Source organism: Oxyura jamaicensis, chromosome 1, assembly GCF_011077185.1.
Source record: "Oxyura jamaicensis isolate SHBP4307 breed ruddy duck chromosome 1, BPBGC_Ojam_1.0, whole genome shotgun sequence".
Taxonomy (NCBI): domain Eukaryota; kingdom Metazoa; phylum Chordata; class Aves; order Anseriformes; family Anatidae; genus Oxyura; species Oxyura jamaicensis.
The window spans coordinates 128,449,435-128,474,451 of NC_048893.1; the positions used below are offsets into that span (position 1 = coordinate 128,449,435).

Below are 25,017 nucleotides of genomic sequence, written 5' to 3' on the forward strand. Positions count from 1 at the left end.
AGCTCACTGACATGGAAACCTGGTATCGGGGTGGGTGCGAATTCCGCACAGAGACAACCAGCCTTCAAGCACTATCACAGCTGCATCACCTTCTGCCCACTCCACCACATTTTTATTTATTTTTTTAATAAAACCAATCAACTGGTTTTGTGTTGCTTGAAATTAACAGAATAATGGCAACATGAGCAGAAATAGGGTCTCACAAGTGATTAAACCATGTGTGGTTTTACTAATTCCTGACCAAGACCAAAAGGAAGTCCATTTTTCGTTCCCTTTCTTCTGCCCAATTCACCACTGTTTTAAAATCTATTTGCAAAGATTTCTCTACTCTTTCACCTCTGCCCTAAATCAAAACTTTGTTGTTGTTGTTTTTGTTTCATTTGAGGGGGCAAGGAAGGAGGTTCACTTTTTCTTTTTAAACATCTAACATCCACCATGCAATTTTTAACGGATGGAAGTAAAACCAAACTGAGAAACAATCTCTGCTGGGCCAGTACTATTAGATTTGTGTGCTATTTTCTATGACAACGTGACAAAAGAATCATGTCCAGAAACTCACCTCCGCTAGGCTGCACAGCGGTCAGCTGTGGGCCTATTTCTCGCACCCCTTCACTGTCCACAGCGTACGCGGACATCTGAGATGAACTTGTTCCTTGCGTATCGTCGTCACCCAGTGCTGTGGACTGAGCCCTGAGCATTTCTAGGGCTCCTATACCTGCCATCTCCTCAAAGCCTTCTGACATCTGAGCCAGTGGAGAATCTCGAGAAGCGGAGAGAAATGGGGTGTCCAGAGGCGAGCTTGGAGGGGACAACGATGACAAGGAGGACCGTGAGGACAGGGATGCCAGGGACTGTGGGGTATCCAGAGACCTCCGCTGCTTATTGAAATTCGAATGTCCAATGGGATCAGCGTACGGCACGTCCTTCGTCAGAGACTCAAAGGGAATGATGTCAAAGCGCAAATGCTGCCCGTAGTCTGTAACGCTGTCTGACTTGTCATACTGCGGGAGGCCGTAGATGTCCGTGAAGCTGACTGAGCTGAGGGAGCCTCTGCTGGAGGCCAGGGAACCTCGGCTGGAGGCCAGGGAACCCCTGCTACTGCCCGAGGACATTGTGAGGGTGCTGGCTGACAGACTATGGCAGGCAAAAGGAAAAGGAAGCAAAAAAATGTCATTTCAAATACAGTCAGAAACACAAGTGTGGACATAAAACATCAACCCAGTTAACATAAGCAGTTTTACATGTACTCAGCACATGACACTGGAAAATGATTTGGCAGTTTAGGGTCTAACTCATGTTTTTTGCCCTAGCCTCAAGCACAGACATGACTGGAACGGTACAAGTGACAACCAAATCAGGGCCACGTGCCTGAAGACAAAGAGAGCACCAGGACAGGTCTACTACCTTCCTCCGACTTGCAACCAGCCATAATTTGGCAGAAAAGAGGACAGAGGAGGGTTTGGATCAGTGGACCCAATATAAAGCCAGGAATAGTAGATTACCATGATCCAGCCTGAATTGGTGGTAATGATGGATCATAGAGGTATCAGGGAGAAGCAGCAAGAAGGGATTTGGAAAAACAGCACTAACAAAAAAAAAAAAAAAAAAGTGCTGTACAAGTCTCATCCTTACAGTTTTTTCGAGCACAAAATAAAAGCAACTTTAGTATGAACCCCATTTCAGTTCCTTCTACCATTCTCAGGTGGCTAGGGAGAAGACAGCATAAGTGATGGCCAGAGATGAATCGAGGCACAGCAGGAACTGAGCTTTTGATGTCGGCATGGTGTTGAGCTGAGGAATCCCTGCGAGCTGCACCAAAAAAGGCAGCTGCGAGTGTGAATATGCAAAACATTCTGGGCTTCTATGTGGGTCTTAGCATGTTCTCATATTTAAATGGCAAAATTCTGTCATCTCACCAGGGATCAAAAACGCTTCCTTTAGAAAAGGTATCAGAATACTAAACCTCACAGAACTTAAAGAATGTTATCTACATATAAAGTAACACTATAACAATTTTACAATGTTCTTCAACTAGGTATCTCCTTTTTGTAAAATAAGTGAACGTATAAAATAAAATACCCAAATATATGGAATAATCTAGCCCAAATAGCCATTACTAGTACTATTTACAAAATTCCATCTTAATCATCATATTCCACAGATCAAAAAATATACTTAGTAAAATTCAATTTACTTGGCACACATACACAAGAAGTATTAAAAGGGAAATTTATAGTACTAATATTCTTCTCTGCTGCAGTTAGAACTTCAAAACCTGTTCCTTTTATACAACTTACCTTTTTAACTGGGAGTGTAAATATGAGGTTAAACGTGTAGCTTCTTCTAGTTGCATAAGCAAACAATTTCTCTTTTCCTGTAACAGTATCCTATAATTAAACAGATACATGTTAGTATTTTTCTTCATTACAGCAGTACTCAAGAAGTGCTAGGAGCTTTCCAAGTACAGAAAAATGCCATTGCATTGCAGTTTAGAACACAAAAAGAAGTTTCACTGTTTAATGAAAAGTTTTAATTTACACAGCTCAGATACAGCAATGGAAATTCCAGCAAGAACACAGGAACTGAGACTAGCAGAATTCCCAGACAAGAAAAGTAATTGAGGCACAGTGTAAGAGTCACGATGTCGAAAACACACAACAGCTATTGTCAAAATCATAAAAAGTCCTAGGTATAAGCATTAAACTTGACAAGATTTTTCTTTCCTTGCACCAATGTGATTGTGCCATTGAAATACAGAAAGCTACTATGACTAGTTGCCTTGGGAGGAAAAAAAATCCGAATAGCCCTATTATCCAAACTAATGTCAAATTTCAAAGATAAAAAGAAAAAAATTGGAGAATATTTGTTAAGCAGTTACCATAAAAGTAAGCTTTAAGGTCTAATTCTATTTGATTCGCATATGTTTATATATCATTATATTTAGGAGACAATATAGCATTTTGAATACTAAGCTATGGCAGAAATCTCTCACTGAGACTTACTTTTTGCACATTCTAATAACAAGCAGCTGAATTACTCAGCACCACCGCCCCAACACAAAAGGGAACATATAATGCTGTCAGTCTCAAATGCCTGTAAGATATCTTAAATGCTCTACTTTAAGATTATTAAAACTTTGAAGAATACATTCTTCTGATAACACGCTTTTCCTGAATCTAGAATTACAGGCATTCCTGGTGCTTTTTTCTTCCAAGCCCAATCACTAAATTTCAACATAAAATCAGGGTAGTAATCTGTTTCGTGTTATATATTTGAACATTTGGAGCAGGGAAGTTATTTCTCTAGCTCTGTGTTCACAAGATGGTTAGAAATAGGGATTCTGAAAGACAGTCTGGAGAAAGCAGGTCAAAATTTAAGATCTGTGCATCAGACCTTCCCCTACTGCAGGCAGCTGCTAGAATTCAACATGTTAATGGTCAGGATAGAAAAATATAAATAAAAAAGGAGCCCTTTCAGATAAAACAAACTGGCAACATTAGTTTCAATAAACTGTGGATGGTTAAGATATGAAAAAATACATCTTTGTTAAAAGTGAAAACATAAATCTCTCAATTTCCTTGGCCTCCAACTCCATTAATTCAGATGTTGGCAAAGGACTGCAGCGCTGTGTTCCAGCAACCCCCACTGCCCTCTGGGGAGGTTCCCCTCATTGCAACCACACAGCAGAAGCTGCACACCGAAGTGTGCATGACATCAAATATTTTCTCCTTTTTTCGTGCATAGCCCGGGTTAACAGAGTGGTGCAATGAAAACTGCAGCTTTGTAAACTCGAGTGATAAAGGCACTGCATGCAGGGACCTTTGAAGCAGGAACTAACAGAAAAAGACAAAGGGATGCAAGTAACTCCACTGATTCAAATGCTTGCAGGGGAAAGATGGGGTACTCACACCATCTACTTCAAAAAACAAATGCAGGAACCTCTCTCTCCACAGGCAGCAATGCTGTGAGGTGAGCACCTGTGCTGAAGGTGAGGGAGCTAAGGCTGCCTTAAAGCAAACCAACAAAGACCTTTGTCATTCAGGTTTTGAGTTATTTTTTATCAGCCCCTGTAACACAGTGCATTTAAAACTCAGTAACAGAACAAAACTGGTCATCGTTTAAACAGGAAACCTCTTTGTATTTTGTGAATAGGAGAAAGCAGAAATAGAAAAACGGATCTGGAAATGGTTTGGGTTATGCCTCAGCCTAAACTAAACAAATAAATTAGGTTTACTAATAGTTAAGCTTTTCTCCAATTTGTTATACAAAAATAGAGTGCCCTTAAACATTATTCTAACTTCTACTCCACTTTTTGCTAGCATTTAAATATCAAGTATCACACTGGAATGCTGGTTTCCACAGCATGAACTACATGGAAAAATAGCTTGGCCTCCTTGCCAACATAGTATGCACTACCTAACATGAGAGCCCAAAAACAACAAATAAAACTTACTACACTGCAGTGTAAAGTGAACTCCCTTCTCTGTCAGTTTAAGCTGGAAAGCCCATGTAACAATATTGCAAAAATTGCAAAATACACAACATTGAACTGTACGTTGGCTGTGAATTCTCTGTTTTTATTACCTGAATTTACCATCTAAAGTAAGCCCTTTCAAAGGAACCAAAGTTCCCAAAGTTTGTACATGGAAGGCACTTCCAAATCTTTTAAAAAGTTTCTTAATTGTGTAAATATTAACCTTTATATGGATCACATTAATGCTGGTTCACGTAGTTTTCTCTCATGTGTCAAACCTGTCTTTTTACCATTAATTCATGCCTTAGTCTGTTTCAGTATGACAAAGAATAGCAAGAAAAAAAAAGATATTTTTTCATGCATCAAGTAGTTCAGTGGACAAAAGCACTGTCCTGCCTTAAAATAAATAAATAAAAGATTAAGAGGTCATAAATCACTTTTCTCTGAATTTTAAAGCTGACATTTCTAGATTATCATCTTTGTATCACTTATGTAAGAGAAGTTTGGGAAAAAAGACCTAGAATTTTCATGTTTTCACTAGGAGTCTACTGTAAAAAGACCATATTAAGAGTTTTTGTCCATTTCCCTGTCTAGAAGAAAATCTAATTTTGAAATAAACACTGTTTCTGCTACAGTGTTTCTATTCATTTGTTTGTTCTTACACATAATTTGACATTTGAATATATTTTCAAGAATGACTTAGTTTACTGGATTGCCAGAATTGGGGTGTGCTCACACTGCAGAGCCTGTAAAGTAAAAGGAAAAATTAAATGCAAAAGGTGGTGTAAAAGTTAATCCTTTAACTTTCCTGTTCTAAGGCAGAAAGCAAGTTTAGGGAAGTATCTTTGTTCTGCTGCTTTTGGAAATGACTATCCCTCCACTGCAAAACAACAGAAAAATCCTTTACTACCCAGGTGACGTTATTCAACTCTTATCAGACAACTTCACTCAGACACATCACGTATCTGAGGTGACTATTCCGATCTCTTTTCTTTCAAACATTTTAGATGAATGAAAGAGATGCCAGGAGAAAACAACTCCTTTATTGAAAGCCAATTAGTAACTTTGTTTATGAAACACAGTGAAACTACCTGCTCTTCCTTTTGAAGCTACACCTATAGCAGTACAGTATAGAAGCTAAGAAAATGATTTAAGTTCCCAAACCTTTCAGTGGCTCCATGAGCAGAGGTTGCTCGAGCCCGTTGAATTTCATCCTCCAAACGTCTTTTTTCTTCCTCCAAACGTGCTATGTCTTCTGGGGATCGTCTCTGCTGACTGATGAGCTGCAGCTCCTGAAGAAGAGCCTCCTTCTCTTTGATGAGCTGAAGCCGGTCCCTGTCCGCCTCAGCCATCCCTGGCCATGATTCATTATCTAGCAAGGCCAGTTGCTGCTGGATATTTGAAACTCTTTCAAAGAGAATAAATATATTTCAAAATGCAGAAGAGACAAAGGTGAATACAAGTAAGAGGAAAAACATCATAAGGTACCATCAGTGAACATCAGTGACTTTCATTTAAACTTTGAAACAAAAAAAATAGAGGTCTTTGGGAGGCTTTATTTGTCTCTGGGTTTGATGTGTTTTTTGGTTTATTTTAAACACAAAGAATGGCAAATATTCATAAATGTGTAGCTGTGTGAGAATTACACTACATTTATCACGTGGACAGTATTTATCTTCACAGCTTGCTCATTTTATAGAAAAACAATTGATATTTTAGAGCTCCTGAGTTTGCTGCCTGGACAAGATGATGAAGCTGAACATTCTTTCATTCCTCATTCTTCCACTATCAGATCTTAATCAGGGATTTGAGAAATGCAGTGAGAGGTTGAAGAAAATGAAGGGGAACTATTTGTCTTTGAAAAATTCTGTATTATTGTGTCTCACCGCAACAGAGGAGCATGTCCCAGCTGACAACAAAGGTTTAAGAATATATAAGCTGGCAAGTAAAACAAAAACAGGTCTGGAAAAAAAAGATCTACTGGTTGCAAAATACATATGGCTGCATATGAATCCATCATCAAATCAAGTAGTTAAATATGCTAACTTCATTTCTTTTGTAGTAGTAGTAATAGGATATATAGCCAAAAGGAGCTTCTATATCTCAATATACTGAACCATTACATTCTTACAGCTATTGGTGTTTCGTGATTCCACAGTTGACATTGTGAGAAACTGTTCTGCTAAAAAGAAATTCTGACCTTTAAATAAACACTGCACAAACCCCTAAAGCTAGAAATTTCACAAATGTTTCTTTTGGCAAAATCAAAAGTTGCATTAGCATAACAGGGAGAACACTCTGTTACTGTTTGGTTTTTATGCTTGTCTTACAATGATCAATTTAGGCACTTTAGAAGCTTACAGTTAAAATGAAAAGTAAATAACAGAAAATCTAGCTTTCTGATTTCTGAACATTTGTAAGAAACTAAACTGTACCAAAGTTATGCAACTGTACACCTTAGTTAAATCTTCACTTTGCAATGGCAGTGTTCAAAGTTCAGTGCACAATAAAAGATTACTGCCCTTAAAAAAAATAAGTGTTTAAAACCAACCATACAAGTAGGATATGCTCCCGTTCTTTAAAAGTTTTTTTTCAAAATATCTGATAAAAAATAATAATAATAATAAAGCAAGGTGAAAAGCACGTAACAAACAAACAGAAGATCCACAGTATGGTAACATCTTCCCAAGAGTAAAAGAAAAGGAACGGACATGACAAAGGTAGGTTTTTCCCATCTAAACTCCAAACCTCCAGCAATGTTTTCGTACTGACATCTGGAAAATATTTGGTCATCTTATTATCGCAGGAAGTGAAATAAAGTATCAATATAATTCATTTTGCAATGACTGCATTAATTACAGTTTTCATGTTCATATACAAACAGGGATTTTACTGTGCATTTTGTCAAATAGCTTTCTTTCCCTTTAGTTTTCATTTACAGCAAGTAAAGAATTTGGGTATTGAATTTGGGTATTGTGTTACGTTATAGTCTAAAGTGTAATACTTTATCAAGCCCTTCAATACCATTTCCTCCTCCTTGCATTAATAACCAACTTCCTGCGAATAGCTAGTGAAAGCAGCATTGTGAATCAATACGTATAGTTTACATATTTCATGCCTCAGCTATTGTGCATGAATTCCAGATGCAGTTTCCTGAAGAACACCTCATCCCCTCCATGGGACGTCAGGGCTATCCTCCCTCCCTCTTCTCCTCCACCCAGGCTGCAAAAGATTCAGTAAACACTTCTGAACGTGTATACAGCTTAATTTTAAAGTGTTTGGTGCCAAACAAAACAAACAGAAACCCAAGGTCTGTTCAACAGAATTATAAAATTCAGGCACGTTTGGGTTATCATAGCTTAGTTAGCGTGAATCGGCTGAACCTTGGCAATGTAATTTAGTGACTGTGTTCACAAGCTCTTACACGGCTCATGGATGGAAGAAGATCAGATGTGTCTGGTGAAGTCTCTGGGTTCAGTTTGGTGAGAGAGCTGAAGGAATGACCCTCCCCCCGTTGTCTCGCTAGGCATTTATTTTCCTAATGCAGTCTGAGCTAGATAAGGCACTAGCCAGTGAAGCAAATAAATGCTAATGCAGGCATCGAGGAAAAACAGAAACACCATCAGGGAAGATTGCAAGGTAGCAAAAGGAAGGAGGTGACCTGCCCTTGCAGTGCCATTTAACCACTGAATAAGCCTGGCTGAGCAGAGCACCATCCTCAGTACAGGACGTTTTAATTTAGGCTCTTGTGCTTTCTAAGAGTGTATTACTCCCCTTGTGCATGACATTCCAGTTCAAAGTTGGCCTTTTTTCCCCCCCGATTTCTGTTATGATGACGTCTTGCAAGTAGAAAGTCGTGGTTCAGTAACTTAATTATACTGTTATTAAAGGAAAAAGTACTGCTGTGGACTAAGCTTGTGTCAATGAAGAGTTCCAAAATCTGGTTAGGTATTTGCTTTGGTTCCTTTGACGCTCTCAGCATTTCTGCTAGCTCCTCTTGTCTCTATTTTTCCCCTTTAAATAAAGAGAATGCACTTGAATAACACTACAGAATGCGGGAATCTGCTGGGAGGGGAACTTCTGCACCAGTAAGCCAGTTTTCTGCAACCTGTATTTCCTGCAAGCAAACTGAAGTTCTCGGAACCACCAGTGAAAAACTTTTTAAAAATTTGTCTCTGTGGCTAGAAATCATCACCAAAGCTTTTACAGTCTCCCTCACCTAAACCTTAGAAAAATATCTGAGGAGAGGAGGCTTGTTGAATTCTGCTAAAAGCTTAATAAGAAAAATCCTTCCAAGCATGTTCGTAATTGCAATATGCTTCTTGCAACACAAGCTTTTCTTCCCAAATGCACATAAGCATAAAAACAATAAGCACTTTCACTGTGCTTGTCCATGACAGATTTAATGCCTATCCCACACCAGCCATTCTCACTGCTCGTCTTTTATAAAAAGTGGCTCTTTTGCCTTGTTTTAGACTCAGTGCATACATTCATCTACTTTAAACACCCACTTAAACAAATCAATTAATTGACAGGGTAAGGGGAAAAAAAAAAAAGAAAAAAAAGAGGGTCCTGTTCAAAGCCTGTTTTTCAAAAAAAATTTTCCTTCCTACTGTATATTTTTAAGATACTACCTCTTAAGTCAAGTCACTGTAGAAGAGTCCTTTTATCTTGGCTTAATGCCAGATATACCAAGGTCCCTACCGATGTACCAATGTAGCGTATTCCTGGAAAAAAACAGTTAATTTTGAACCATCAACATTCCAGGCATTTTGCCCATTCCCATCCTTGCATAACAAGCACTGAGGAGCTTGCATTCCACACTCGAGTAGGTGGTATCAAATGACTGGTTTCCTAGGTAGGCAGCCTGAGTTGCTGCTTATTTCAGGATTTATACATTTCTGATGGAAATTAATATAACAGCTCCTGTTAAGCAGAGAAGCAGGAGGGCACAGATGAGATGACAAAGGTTTAACCTGGTGATCTTAAGTAAACATTGATGTGAAATGGCCAACTTGCCCTGAAATGGGCATACTGAAATAGCTACAACGATGCATAGTCTGTGATAACGCAAACATAGCATGAGGCTGGAAAACAGGACAACCAATAATTTACCACACAACATCCTAACTGCTTCATGGGGTGGGAGAAGCACACATTTTCAGAACTTTGAGCGTATCTGAGTCATTGTACTTCTACAAAGACTACTCTAGAAAAAACTTTGTCTACTACAAAACTTTTTTGTCAACACTTTTGTCATTGGAAATAACTGAGAAAAACTAAATGATTTTGTTAGCATCTCGAACCTCTTTTTCCAGACTAGTTGAACCCTGCACAAATGAAACTATACTGCTGAGCTCAAGAACATTTCATTTTAGAAGATTTTATTTATTAAAATATAACATGAGAAGCGAGCTTCAAGTAAAAATCACTTTTTGCGAGATGAAACCACCTCAGCTGTAGGCATTACATTTAAGACGATGCTTAGACTATTATTCAGATTATGAGCAAGGCAGGTGATCTGGGGAGAGAAACACTCCAAAATATCAGAGTCCTAAGTCATACCCATAAAAGGGACGAACTAAGGGTACCCTACCACCTGATATTTCGTAACCTATAAGTGTCGGTCTTCCTAGCGTAAACAAGTTCTCTGAACTTTGCTTGAATTTTCCAAGCTGAAAAAAAAAAAAAAACAAGAACAACAAAAAAAAACAACACTACTCTATATTAGTTGCCTAGAATTCTGGGTGACGTATCAGACACCTCTACAGTTGAAGCCTTTGTTACCTGTGGAATAGGAACATTGAAAATAAACAAAAACAAAACCCACAGTTATGGTTTGGAGGAAAACGGTGGCTAAGATTGCACAAATACGCAACCGTAAATCAGCCCAGCTTACCCTTTCGCTTACACAGAACTAGGTCCTGGAACACCAGAAGACTTAAAGTCGGGGATCCTAACCCAGTTCTCTGCCACTTCAGCTAACAGGCAATTTCTACCACATGCAACACCAAGAGAAGGTGGTTACAGGACTGAAGACACACAAAGGGTGTAAGAACTGGGTAATTTCTGGTATTTACAGGCCCTCAAGAGAGTGGATTATAACTTGTACTCAAAGAGGGGAAGGCTAGCGAAAGAGGAAGAAAGAAATGGAAAGAACAAGAAGCTAGGGAACTCAGCCAAAAGCTCACAAAATTTCTCCACTGTGTCTACTTTGGCTGTTCCTGCAAGTATGTGCCACTGTGGCTTTGGCGGACAACACGAGTACACTCTGTAGAATATCCAGTCTTTCTGGCAGCCCGCTTCAGTAACAAGGAGGTCTTAAATTGGCTTAAGACACTCATGAAACCTTTTGGAGTCCACCGGCATTTTGCAGATAAAATTAGGTATTCACATTTCATGCAAAGCCTGTTAAAACCAATGGAGGAGAGGAATTAGAATTTCCTCAATTCGCCAGTCAATTGGTATAATGAAAACTTTAAAGATATAAAGGGAGCAGAGCCAAGCTCCTGAACTAACCCAAAGAGAAAGACAGCTTTCTGTTTAAAAATTGACAATGGGAGATTTGGGATTAGCTGACGTGCCTGAGCCAGATATTTATGGGATATCTAAGAAATTACTTCATCCCTAAATCCGATTTTCAGATTAGTGTAGCAGAATAAAGCACACAAGTCCACTGAATTTCACCAGAAATTAGGCAATTAGATTTTGAAACTTGCCTTCACAAGATGAATTATAACAGGAAAATACTTGACTCTTTTGTTGTATCCAAACTGGAATGTTGCTATCAAAATCCAACCACTATGTGTTTTATCAAAACAAGCACAAACTGCATTTCCACATTTCATGTGCTAGTAGTGTTTTTAAAGGCACAACTGAAAACTAATTTTGGTAATTAGCAGGTTTGCACCAAAACACCTATTCAGTAACTATACTGAAAGAAAGAAGCAACATTCTGAAAGGTAATATGGAAATACAAAGCATGGCTGAACAGGACGCTTTTTCAAGTCTCCGTATGTCTTAAATGACTGAATTGGAAAATAGTATGCTTAAATTCAAAATTACGGTAGGTGTATAGAAATTTATTCTTTTGCACCCAAATTAGATAAAATGACAGAAGATGCTTGGATGTTTTAGTTCACTGAAGTCAGTTGCCATCAGACTGGATTAAAAAAAAAAAAAAATCACAGTAAATGCTGGCGCTTGTTATTGGAGGGATCATTCTTCATCTATTGATTAATTCACTTTCCAAGGCATGAGGCACTGCAGCGACAGCTCACAATCATTTGCCAATATACTTTACGCAGTCATTACACTGAACTGTACAACTTTGAGTTATCAAAGAAAAACAATTTTCTTTTGATTTCTTTTTCTATGAAACGGTCTATTCAGAAAAGTGCTCGAGGGGGACACTTTCCAGTGTGCAAATGCTTTTCATGAAAGGTAGTCTCACTGAAATAGCAACTGAAACTAAAAACGGTATTTATCCAGGCAGCTCGGGGCTGTCTGTTCAAAAAGACCATCCTCCCTCCCGCCTGCTTCTCTGGAGGGCCACACTGACAGATCTGAGAGAAAAAATTTCACGGAAATAAGGTAAAGTTTATTTAAAAATAACAGGGGGGGAAGAGAATAGTAAAGAGCAAGAGCTTCTCTGTTCAGCATGACTGGTGAGTTAAAAAGTAGAGTTTACATGCCTCTTCCCAGAGACTGGATCAGACCCAGGATAAAGGACGACTTCCCCAGTGTTTTGAAGATGTCGGAACCCACAGCTCACAACATCTGAAGATACTCATGGGACAAATTAAATTGCAAATTATCCGACTTCCTTCCAGTGGGAAACTGAAGGAAAAAAAAAACCTCTGTGAATGTCTTAATTTATGCAAAGACCAAACCACTCAGTACTGTTAGAGAGATTTTTGAAGAAGGAATAAAAAAAAAAAAAATCAGATTATCTTTCACAAGGGATGAAAGATATTTGGGGAGTATAAGCCAACTTTTCCACTATCACTGGGCTCATCTCCCAGATTCCTCAAGATGGGTCAATTCAGAAGTCCCAACACTGTACTTTCTCGCTACAATACCATACAATGTACTTTTATTTAAAAAATGTTTTCTTGTCCCTTTATGGCAACTATTCTGCTGGTATCTAAAGCTGTATTATCTTTTATGACAAAAATACAACCCACCACCCTTGAGTTGGTGGGTTTTTTTCTCCCCCTGATTTCCTTTAAGGGAAGAGAGATATTTATTTCCTTTAGAGTCCTTTACAAGTCTTCCCTTAAAGCGTTGGAATAAGGCAATTTGCTTGTTGTATTTATTTGCTATATGTTTCCACTCTGTTTGACAAGCAAATAGTCATAATATAGTGCTTTACAGTTGTGATATACTGTAGCATTTTAATTTTCTACTTCGTAGATTTTAATCCGTGGCAGCACATTCCGTCACCCACACTGTGCAGTAACAGTAGATATTTCACCAGCCAAGGCAGAACGAGCACAAAGATATTTAGTAGAGACAAAAGCCCTACAGAAATGCCAGCAAGCTAAGGGGAAGGAATGCATGATAAATGAAGAATGCAACCACAGAGATAACTGGTAGGGGCAATGAGCTTTGTGCAGTTCCACTCAAAAGCTGATTACTTCCGTACAACATACTGGGCAAAATAAGGCTACTATTTTAAAGGAACTAACATGCTTTTGCTAAATAACAGACCATTGTTGGAGCTGCTATCCCAGGACAGCAAAACTACCCTTACAGCAATTACTATTCTCTATTTGGAAGGTTAGTTACCCAGATTTTCTACACTTAATTAACATCAAAACCCAGATCACTTCTGATGTTCAGAAATACCGCATTCCATGCGTAAACAAATATTCAGCATTTCCAGCTGAGAAGTGTTTCTGCTACTAAAAACAGACACAAAATCAAAACCAAACCAAAAATAACAGAACACACGCAAAAACCCCTCCACTTTATCTCTTCCCTGCACCAACACACAATAGTTTTGAAAAAGACACCGAAAATGTATGTCAGAAAATCTAATTATAAGCATTTCATATAATCTTAACAGCACCGATAGCTCTGCTAAACTGAACACTGTAAAATTAAATCCTATCCTTTTTCCTTCATCAACTGTCATGTACCCTAAATTACCACTCAAATATGAAGTACTAAGAGTTAACCTGTGACCAAACAGTACGCTGATGCCTTTTTGTTTTGCCTTTTTTTTTGCCCCCGGTTATTTAAATTTTATTAGGTAATAGTCACTAGTATTATCCACAGGCAGCATTTTACAATACAGACTTCCATTCCAGTTACAAATGCTGAAGAAATTTAGCTGTGTATTTCTAACGTGCTTGCACCAATTTTTTTTCTAAGCCTGTATTGTGTCCAAATGTGGGCAAACTTTCCAAGAAATACAAAATGGCGAGTTGCCTATAAAGCTTCCAATCCGTGCCAAGACATATGACAGCATTACGGTTTCCCTCAAAGAAAAAGTCATCATCGTATGAAAAAACAGGCAAGAGCACTGGATTTTATTTTTAACCCTTGTTCACAAAGATGCTGAAAGCTGGGAAAAGCAGATTAAATTGAAAAGAAAAAAAAAAACTAACTTGAAAAAAATAATAAATAAAAAACCAAGGTTTTCAAAGTCAACTGTAACAGGATCCTCTACATGCCAAACAATTTTAAGCAAATGAAGTTCTACCAACACAAATTAAAATAGTTATAAATGGTAATTACAAAATTACCACATTCAAGCTGTCAGCTATACCTAAACTACTGTCCTGAATATGTGGAAAATAATTTGAAAGCAGTGAGATTGAAGGAGGGCGCACTAAACTACACTGGTAGGTAATGATTTTAAAATAATGCTCAATCAGAGCAGATTATTTTCACAAAGACATGAAAAAAAAACTGCAAGACTAACTTTACAAAAGAACTAAATAATTACAATAAGCAACTAGACTGAAGAACTTAATGAAGAATTAATCAACTTCAAGTTAATTTTAAAACATTTTTGTCATAGATACTTTTCAATCTCCAAATTTATTTTTATGTGCTCTTTTGTTCATCTTTATCTCACAGGAATTTTGTCATTTTTTCTTTACACTTCAGCATATTGAACTTGGAACACAGGTATGCAAAGCTCTGAACATATTGACAGAGCCTGGCAAATAAAAACCCAGTGTAAATTCAAAGACTGTTTATATTGAGGTTTGAGAAGAAGGGGGAAAAAAAGGAAGTAAAACAGCTCAATTAAACTACGGCAATTTTCTGTTTATACAAGTGTAGTATAGGGCTGACGTTTAGTTTTTATCTGTGCAAACAAATATAATAAACTTATGACAAAGTCTCATATTTACCTAAACTTTTATTATCTCTGAACTACTCAACAGTAAGCATATTAATCCTCCTAAAGACATTTCAGCTAGGAGGCTGGTTCCAGTTCTATTTTGAAAACTCTGACGAGTAAAAACATTAAAATTTGTCTTTAATTACCTTTTCTTGGCCTCTTCATATTGCCAGTTCAGTCTTACTTTGTCTACAAGTCTTGTTTTATCATCAAACCCAAACTGTTGCAGAGTTGAAGAGGAAGGATTGGGGAGGAAAGAGAAAGAGACATGAGATTTTTAAAACACTCTCAAAATAAAGGGATAAATTACTGTCCTATTGGCAACTAAAAATTGACAATTTTTTGTCAATTTTATGCTTTTTAATATAAAACTGGTTTACTGCTAAAAACATTAAAGATAAATGAGCCCTTTTAATAGATTATGATACAGGAAATGAAAGGTTAGCAAACAGTATCACTAAGCTTTTCAACTTTTCAATCCTAAAATTTTATAAAGAGTATGTATTAAGTGAAATATTTTATTTCTTAACGTAGCTACTTTATGGATAGTTTAATAATAAATCAGACTACATTCCCTGTACTGCGACGTGTTACCCAGCACTTAGATCATTAGTGGGATATAAACACTATTACAAAAACATTACCTGATCCTTGAATCAGTCAGTCGTAGAAAACATGTTTACATTACAACTCCTACTGTGTACAGTCTAGTTTCTACAGCAACTTCTCTTCATCTCTGGGCATCAGTAGCTGCCCTCTCCAGAAGTCTGTGCACAGTCTAATAGTTAAAACCTGAGTCCCTACTGAAGTGCTTTGCTGCACATCTAGATTTCGTGCTAGATATCCACTGCTTTTGCTCTTCTTATCATCATACATGTAAAAATCCAGCTCGTCTTTACTCACATTCCACTACTAATAATTCAGGAAAATAATTAACATCATTATGTAATTTTATTTGCCTTACAAAAAAACACCATACCTGACAAACACAATATTCAGACTACACTTGGCTCATCTTTGATGACACTCTATGTGTATTGTGAATGGGAAAATACTGCTATTTTCCTTTAGGTAATTGATTTTGGAATTAATCACATCCACCACATCTGAAAAATGACATGCCAAAGGCATCATCTACCTAGCACACTTAAAGCAAGCCTAGTATTAAATACGTTTTTAGATGTTTTAAGTAATTTCTTAAAAACACAGATTTCCTCTTGTGTAGAGGTTCTCTAGAGACATCCAATTTGGCAACAAGTCATCAGTAAAAGAACATAATAAAACAAAAACAGGGTGATAAAAGCCTGTAATTAAAAGTTACAGAGTTGAATAAAAAATTCTAACTGAATGTGTAGTAACATCCAAACAATGGTACTACTAAACTACAAACAGGTTGTCTCCTTGCTCTGTTGTCAATCTCATCCACAGAAGCAAACGTTTTATTGCTTGAGAACAGCTAGGATGCCATGGTGATCGGGCAGGCCAAAATTTTACTATTTGGAATATACTTTTTCATTCACACAGAACTATTTCTGAAGACTGCTAATAAGATTCTCTCAAATATCCTATATAAAGGCAATATATAGCCTCACATAATTCATGAGTACGTATATATAACATAGAGATTATACAAATATATATATTATATATAAAAGAATACTAAGTATGATGAAGTAGATAAGATTTTTTTAGTTTAAGAAAAATACTTTGGGGCTCAAAGAAATTCTTCCCTTGTCTCGGAAAAACAAAAGAAACGGACGCCTACCCTACGTCTTTGATACCTATGAACAATGACAATCGTAATAAAAGCAAGATTAAAAAAAGAAGATACTTTCATCTCTACTACCAGAAAACTAATACCTCACTCTATTGTGCAATCAGGTCTCTACTGCAACTTCAAGCTGGCTAAAGCATTTTCTTCCTTGCTGTGTCATTACAAATGTTGGTAAGGCCAAGAGCTAGTGACATGGTCAGAAGAGGTCTGTGGTTGCTTCTGCAAGAGCTGTTACTGAGAGATGAGCCTGCAATCACCAAAGAGCTTTGCCAGGCTAGCTGTGTCCAGGACCTGACTGTACCTGTCGCCAGCCTACGCCCTGTCCCAAAGCTCAATCAGCAGAATGACACAGCCCACCATTCACCTGCTCTGAAAACAATGAGCAAATGCAAATCCTTCGCCACCAGTATTTCCTTGGATTTTTTGTTCAGCCAGGGCTAGCAGGTCTTGGATTAAAGCATGAAGTAACAAAGTATCACTACAGTACAAAAGCAGCTTATTTTCTAAAGCAAATGTCTCACGTAGGAATACATACCTCTCCAGTGATGTCAGTCTGAGAACAAGCATCGCAGTGCTGTTGAGGTAAACAGGAATCACTGAGTGAGCTCGAATTGTGCTGGAGATCCTGCAGGGAGTCTGTAATACAACAGCTATTCCTGAATCCATCAGTTAGCTTGGCCAGGCTCTACAAGAGAGGAGATGAAACAAATAAACAAACAAAAGTAACTGATTTTGATAATTATTTTATTGATTAAAAAATAAAAATAGGTAGATTGCCTAGAAAGAGCCATTTATAGGAACCAAAATTTATCATACTGTCAGCTAATCTGAAGCACCTTTGGTTTGAAATAAATACCTCCTTCTAAAAGATACACAGAGATAATTTTTAAAATCTGATTTTAACAATTTATTTTAGGTCCATGAAGGTTTTAACTTTTGCATGGCTTACAGTTCTTTGAATCTAACAACTGTCAGCTTCCAGGTTTGTTGATAGGAAAAACAAATGGGATTCACCTGCCCTTTTGCCATCTTCTGCCCAGGTTACATTCCTTAGCCACTACTGCCATCACATCCAACTTGATGAATACCTTGTATTGATTGTGTTTTTACGACAGCTGATTTCACCCCGGTGCTCCCTTACTCAAGGTTCACATAGTTAGAGATATTTTACACTTTGGGTTAAGCAAGCAACGTCTCTGAAATGTCTAGACAATGACACAAACTATGAGGGTAAAGCAGAGATCTCAAACAGTCTTTAAGGCAAACGGGGAATAAGACAATCACACTAATAACAAGAGCTTGTTTGGCTGTCAGAGCTTTGTTGACAGGCTCTTAAAATTCCTTTAATAAAAGGATAAGCTTGTTAATGCCACTTATTTTCTGATTGTGCATTCTCTATTTTTCAAAAGTTACCGATAATGTACTTTTGTTAATTGTGTTAATTCAAATCACTACTCAGGCTGTCATTTATGACTAAGAACCTATGCATTTTGCATTGAAAGAACAATAAAAAACACATAAAAATAAATCTATTCTGCCCCTCCCCCCACCATAGGGGAAGGAAACAAACAAATTATATAAAAAATCCTCAAAATTTTGAAAAACTGTACCTGTTCATAGATGATAAAGCTGCCTGATTGTAAAAATACCCAGGAAAAAAAAAAATCAAAATTGCTTACTCTATTGTCCAAACTACAGAATCAGAGACTAAGCAGAAGCATTGCAATGTAACACGCTGGCCCTCTGAAATCTTGGTGTCTCTGACAACTGATGATTTGCAACAAGCCCCAGTTATGGTGCATATCCAATTACCAGGATGGGTCTCAGTCTTCAAAGAGCAGTTTAAAAAGGATACCCTGGATAACACAGCAACACTTCCTTTTCCTACAGAAAATTCAACTGACAGAGTCAGGAAGATTAGCTTGTGTAACAGCAACTGGCTGCTGCTCACAGGAGCTGTAAGACCACCTTGAAGACAAAGGCATCTGATTTCAGAGCCCAGGAAGCATAATAAAACAGTTTGTTCTCCATCCCGAGAAACCAAAATTCAGTTTTGAGCTCTGCTGCTGAGAAATCCCTAGCCACTGTCCCTTTATCTCGGAAGACTTGCTGGGAGATGAACTGCTCTACAATGCAGAAGGAAGAAAATCAGTGTCTGCCGTTTTAAGACAACTGAAAATTGGTGTCCCATCCAATGTTCCTCTTTAAAACTCACTGGCAATGACCCTTTCCTGGCAACCTCCTGCTGTATAACAGGATCAAGATGGATCCCTAAAGGATTCTGAAGATGGAAATCATCACTATAAATTGTAGCTACACAAAAATCAAACGTCTAAGATATCCTTTTCCCAGCAAAGCAAAGCCATCCTCATGAACACTGGGGATTCAGAAAGCCTGAAGTTTCTCCCAAACAAACCATTTCTCCCAAAGGTGCCCCCCCTGGCACCTTTGGTTAACTTGCATTGTTACAGACATATTTATCATGTTACCAGCACCAAAGGTCCTGATTCCAGAACTTACATCTAAATTTTTGCCCACATTTCAGCTACTTCATGCACTACTGCTGTGCTCCGATCCTCGCCAGCCTCTCCCTGGCAGGTAGTAAAGGACTGCCTGGATGCTGGCCAGATTTCCTATCTGGGCAGTTGCTGAATGCCGGATACTACTTAAAAATGAGGTGGGTGGCAATCACCCTAACTTACTTCTAACCGACACGCATAGGTGACTGTGCTTTAGGGTAAGCATAGAAGTCCTTTGAGCCTTTTAGTTGGATGAGTGAAAGCACACCCTCCAGCAATCATGACAGAAAATGACAACCTGAATTAGCAGTCTTTTAGGATAGAAACAATTTACATCAACTGCTAGATCATCCCCAGCTATATGGGAGAATGTCTCTTTCATCCAGGGTTTATGCATTATTTATGACAATCCTGGAGAAACTGCCAGACCAGCCTAGCGTATGGATGTGAAGTTGCAGGCACACCAAAGTCTATCCAAAAAGAGAGAAATGGGCACTGTCATTTCATCACTGATCTGTTGCTACCTAATTTGGGAGCTCTCTGCCACAAAAGTTCAGTGCACTTCCTATCTAAATTGTTTAGCCTATTTAAATGGTAAAGAAGGAGAGGGGAAAAAAAAAAAAAAAAAAAAAAAAAAAAAAAAGCAAACTCCAATGTTTCCAAGGAGAGAATATTTTTAAAGGATATGCACATACTGGAACAGAAACTAAAGCACAAAAGGGATTGGGGAGAGGGACAAGATACCTACAGACATATTTGGGAACTTAAGCACATACCTTGCTTACTCAATCTTACATAAAAATTCCACTTTTTTGGAGCTGTGAGACTGCGTATTTAATGTTATTTGTAACCACAGCACCCAGTTTAAATCTGACCACCTTCTCCTTCCCGTCAGCCTTCTCTCCCACACAACTCAATCCAATTATCATATTTCTACGACAGCTACAATTTTCCAAGCACCTACACAAGACTGAGTCACTTCTGCTATGTTTAGTTCTGTTGCTTACACTGGCCAGATTTAAATTAAGAAGTAGTATGAAATTTTCTATTTCCTTTCTCTGAAATAAATTCCCATCTGTTTACACAATACTTCCAAATCCTCTATAAACAGCTTTCAAAACAGAAAGTTTTCCGTAAGAAAGCTTGTCTTAACCAACAATAGCTTTTAAAGCTACCACTTTTAAGGACAGACCAATTTAAATACTATAGGGCAAAGAACAGAACAAATTCTCAACTCATTACAAAGATATTTAAAATAGACTTTCACTTGTTTAACTAAGCTAAATAAATCCATAACAATTATCTTCAAATAATAATAAATAAAAAGGCAAAGCACCATGCAATAATTTGGTAACAACAAAATGTCAATGAAATAACATTTTTTTCTTTTGTCGAGACTAAGAAAAAATATCAGGTAGAAAGCTGGGGATTTTAGGCAGAGTACAATAAGTTGGTAGACATAGACAACTTTGACAACTGTTGATCTTGTAGACTGACATTTGATGTCTTGTTACAATTGCAATAGAACATGCAGAACTATTAGGTGTGTGCAAAAATTATCTTATAGACTCTCCTGGACTACTTGCCTATTACGGTCTGCAATCACAACAGACTGGCATTTGCTGAGGTAAAAAAAACAGTATTTCTTACACTACTAGTTCCTATATGTCATGTAGGCTCACGAAGAAAGATCACAACACTCTTCATTTTTGGTTATGTCTTGTGTGACCTCTGTATTTTGTTATTGCCAGCATTGCCCAGTCTATGATGCTAAGCTTGATCCTAGGACCTCCACATCTTTCAATACTATATTTAAAGACACTGCGACGGCACTTAAGAGTTTGTCTAAAAGCTATGATTTTCAAGACATCTCAATGTTTACTGCTGGATATAGTGCCACTGAGGACTGAAAATCTATGGGGGGGGTGGGGGGTGGGGGAACAAAAAAGAAAAAAAAAAAAAAAACACTATTGGGAGACCCAAAACAAGGCCAGTAGTGAAGTTGCTCCAGGATCTCACTCAGAAGTCTTTAAATTACCAGTTAATTTCCTAAAATGTGTGTCAGGGCATCCATGAAGAACTGCCTTTCTAATCATTTCTTGCTAGCTAGGCTTGTGGAAGACTTGAGAATCACTTTAAAACCTGGCCAGCACAAAATATCGAATATGTTAAAAGCTGCCAAGGCAGAAACTTTTAATAGTGATTTAAGCATTCTGTCTACTTGAACAAGGATTTGTGGTCCATCAGCTGACCTTTGGGTAATGCTTTGGAGACTGAATAATTGTATAACTATGGAAATTCATTATATGCAGATTACAAGCTACCCACAGAACTTAACAACAAAAAATTACCAGCAAAACACTACTGCAGGGAAATATTAAAAAAAAAAAAGAAAACTTGAATGGCAATAATTATTTAGTGCAGTCCCAAAGACTTAGGTAATGATAATGTTGTATTTTTTCCATAAAGCAGTTTCAAGACTAGGTGAAGAGAATGGCTCTTGCTATCCTTCTGTATCCAGAGCATGTTTCAACAAGTATACACCGAAGTTCCTGCAGTAGCAAAGGATCATGGCTCTTAAGTCAAGCTCCTGTCACATTGATAATGCAGATACAGCAGGTGACATTTCAGAGCAGGATGCAGAATCCATTCAAAAGCTGTATCACTACCTGGGCATGCATCTCCCCTTAATCCTTATGCTTGGATTTTAAAAAATTAGTTAAAGCTTGCAGGATGGTGTATATATACATTATATTTGATTGCATGCTTTGAGGACTTTGTGAGGACACTTGAAATTAATCTGCGTCTTGATGTTCTACTTGTATAGGAGGAGCGATTGGGGCAAAAAAGGGAGAACTGCCAAAACTGTAGTATAGTAGTAACACAGATCCAATTTTGTAAGATGCTTATAAAAGGAAAAAGATGATAAAAGAGCTGATAAACTTTTTATCACATGAATTCTCAGTCTTCATTCATTATGCAGAACACAAGGGGACATTAAACAAAACAAAAAAACATTTTGTTTGGTTGTGTTTGTTTTTGTTTAATACAGGATAACTATTTCATGGGCGTTTGATATAGTTAGCAGCAATGGGAAGCTGTATTAAATAAAAACATTGATCCAAATGTAAGGATAGTAGTTTATCTAAGACAAAAATATGAAATTGACACGCGAAGTCTCATGTTCGCAGTATAGATGACGACTACTTCTTATGAAATGTCTGCTATAGGCAATTATCAAACAGAAAAATTGGATTATCCCCCCTTGCTTATTTAAACCTGGTAACCCCAATGCAATCACAAACAAGAAAATGAAGATAGGTTGTACATTTTAGCAGTTATTTGTTCAGTAGAATATATATATATTTTTTACCTGCATAAGGTCCTGCCTCTCTTTTTCACCTGTGCATATAGCTTTCTTTATGGTTCGAAGCTCACTCATTATAGCCTGTGCTTCATCCAGTCTATAATTTGTATGAGCACTTGACATCTTACGATCGATCCTGTTGAAAAGATGAAGACAGGTTCAAGAATTTTCACATAATAAGAAAGACCATAAACGTTCTAAGACTTCTTGTTTATTCATGTACCACTTTATTTCCAGGAATAAAATGACACTCTACAGGGAATCAGAACACCATTCAGCATCCAGTACATTCAAAAGGTAAAACGATGCAGAACCCCTGTTCTGCTGGACCAACAAATTCCCCGTCTTTAATGTCCCCTACTACAGACTTTACTCACAAAGCAACGTCTGTGAGTTACTTTATGTAACAAAAGTAAAATCAACCTAAAACTAACCTGTAAAGTAATACGGTATTAGCAGCCTAGACATCACATTTCTGATGCATCACTACACATTGCAACATCTCTTCCAGGACATTGTCTGATCTTGTTTTAGAAGTTTCTAATGAAGACATCCTGTTTGTTGGCTACTGTATTTTGGTGGGTTTTGAAAGAAATTTTAAATTCTGAAAACTGTGTTGTAAATACTTTCCTGCCATCACTTTCATCTTTGAGTATCTTTCCTAGACATCATCTTCCTGCACTGGGGTACACAGGGACCATCCCAGAAGATTTCAAACCAAGAGGGTGGTCGCACAGTGGAACAGGCTCCCCAGAGAAGTAGTCACTGCACCAAGTCTGTCTGAATTTAAGAAGCATTTCGACTGTGCACTTAGTCACATGGTCTAAACTTTTGCATAGACCTGTGCGGTGCCAGGAGTTGGACTTGGTATTCTATGATTCTATGAAATGCAATGTGAACTCCCCATAGTTTTTCCTCCAGATTCCATAGAACACCAAAATGATACCATGAGTGCAAGTGCATTCATAGCTTAACCTATACAAAAATTTTGTTACCCTCCTCGCTCAGTATTTTCTGTCAGGGAAACAAAAATCACTAAAACTCTACTCACAGCTACTTGTGTTAAAATTAAAATATTAACGTTGTAATAAGAAAAAACAAAAGGCTTGAATTAAACTCCTGTGGTTTTATTGTGCAGCTCACAACTTTCAGGAGGAAGTACAGATTGGGTTTCTACAGTCTGGGTTTGTTTGTTTTCTTCTGACAACTCCTGACTTTGTCAAGATGCAAACTAAGTCTGAACCTCAGCTTTCCACTTAAGTACAATTCTCCTCATGTTGCGTACAAAAATCTGTAAGCCTTTATGATTTATTTCAAAAACCAGAAAGAACTTAAAGTTTGGATTAAAGTTTTGTGTTTTAGATGGTTACTTGACTCTTCACTCATTTCCAGCTAAAATCCTAAAAAGATTAGATAAAACAACTAATCCAATTCACTAAAAGTGTAATGAAAATGATAACGTGGCTTTATCTGAAGGTTAGATTAATTTTAAGAACATAGATTCCACCCAAATATTAGACCAGAAAATGCCTCCTACACAACCGTTCATTATACTGTTTGCCAGGTACAAGGTGGTATTACAGGAAAAGGAAATTATTTAATTTCAGCCAGATTTTTGTCCAGTTAGCCACAAATTCATGCTCCTGGACGTCACTTTGGAGCCCAGGTTATGAACTGGTATTTGTTTAAGTAAAGAATCAGAAAATATTCTACTGCCAGAAATATCTGAGCTTAAATCAGTATCGCTGTCAATCCAAACTGGCTTAAGTATCTTACAAAACTACTGCTTATTCATTGTCTGTTAGTTTTTAATTCCTTTCATAAATCTCTAGTTTTGAAAGCCACCAAGTTGACAGGAATCTTCCATTTATTAATGGAAAACAGCATGATGCAAAAACAGATTAGCCCTTTATACGAACAGGAAGAACATTCAAGTAATACTCAACCCATGAATACACGTTTTCTGAGGAAGATGTTTCCAGGATATGTAGGCTATTAACACACTCGCAATAGCTTTGGTCCTACATGGCAGTCTCTGCATTCCTCTATTTTCCACCACATCTTTCAAATACTTAAGACTCCCCCCCAAAGCATAGGTCTGTAGTTGAGTTAAAACCTAATTTTAAAGCTTTTGTCAGGTCTCATATCCTCTAAACTAGTCTGCAGCTATAAACCGTTTAGTCAGCCCTAATTCCCCAACTCTCCAAACTTCTCTCAGCATTCGCTCTGCTCTCACGGCCAACTGGCCAGGTTTTCATTTCCTTTCCTGCTAAACGCCTTCTTCCTCCAAAATTCCTACCGACACGCAACAGGATCACTGAAAACACTGGAGAGAAGGAGCTGTTCCTCATTCCCAGTCCCCGCCAGGTCAGGTGAAGGGATTTGTTCCAGGTAAGGCTCATTTTTAACCCCCTAACCCTGGGCTTCGACAGAACTGGCTGTGCCTCAGGGCAAAGACAGCCCTGGGGACCGAGGAGCAGGGAAGGCTGTCATGCAGCGTGGGATCTCATCAGGCTTGAAATGCAG

The 25,017-nt window shown here is 37.8% G+C and overlaps 1 protein-coding gene across 3 annotated transcripts in view; it reads right to left on the reverse strand.

Moving 5' to 3' along the window:
* WWC3 (WWC family member 3) overlaps positions 1–25,017 on the reverse strand; it is a 60,661-nt gene that overhangs the window by 21,985 nt on the left and 13,659 nt on the right. For all 3 annotated transcript variants that reach the window (XM_035342105.1, XM_035342030.1, XM_035341950.1), the window contains exons 5-10: positions 22,498–22,627; positions 17,141–17,290; positions 14,978–15,051; positions 5,639–5,881; positions 2,298–2,387; positions 560–1,134 (exon numbers count right to left, since the gene is read on the reverse strand). In XM_035342105.1, coding sequence (XP_035197996.1) covers positions 560–1,134; positions 2,298–2,387; positions 5,639–5,881; positions 14,978–15,051; positions 17,141–17,290; positions 22,498–22,627 — 1,262 coding nt within the window. The remainder of the gene's footprint in view (positions 1–559; positions 1,135–2,297; positions 2,388–5,638; positions 5,882–14,977; positions 15,052–17,140; positions 17,291–22,497; positions 22,628–25,017) is intronic.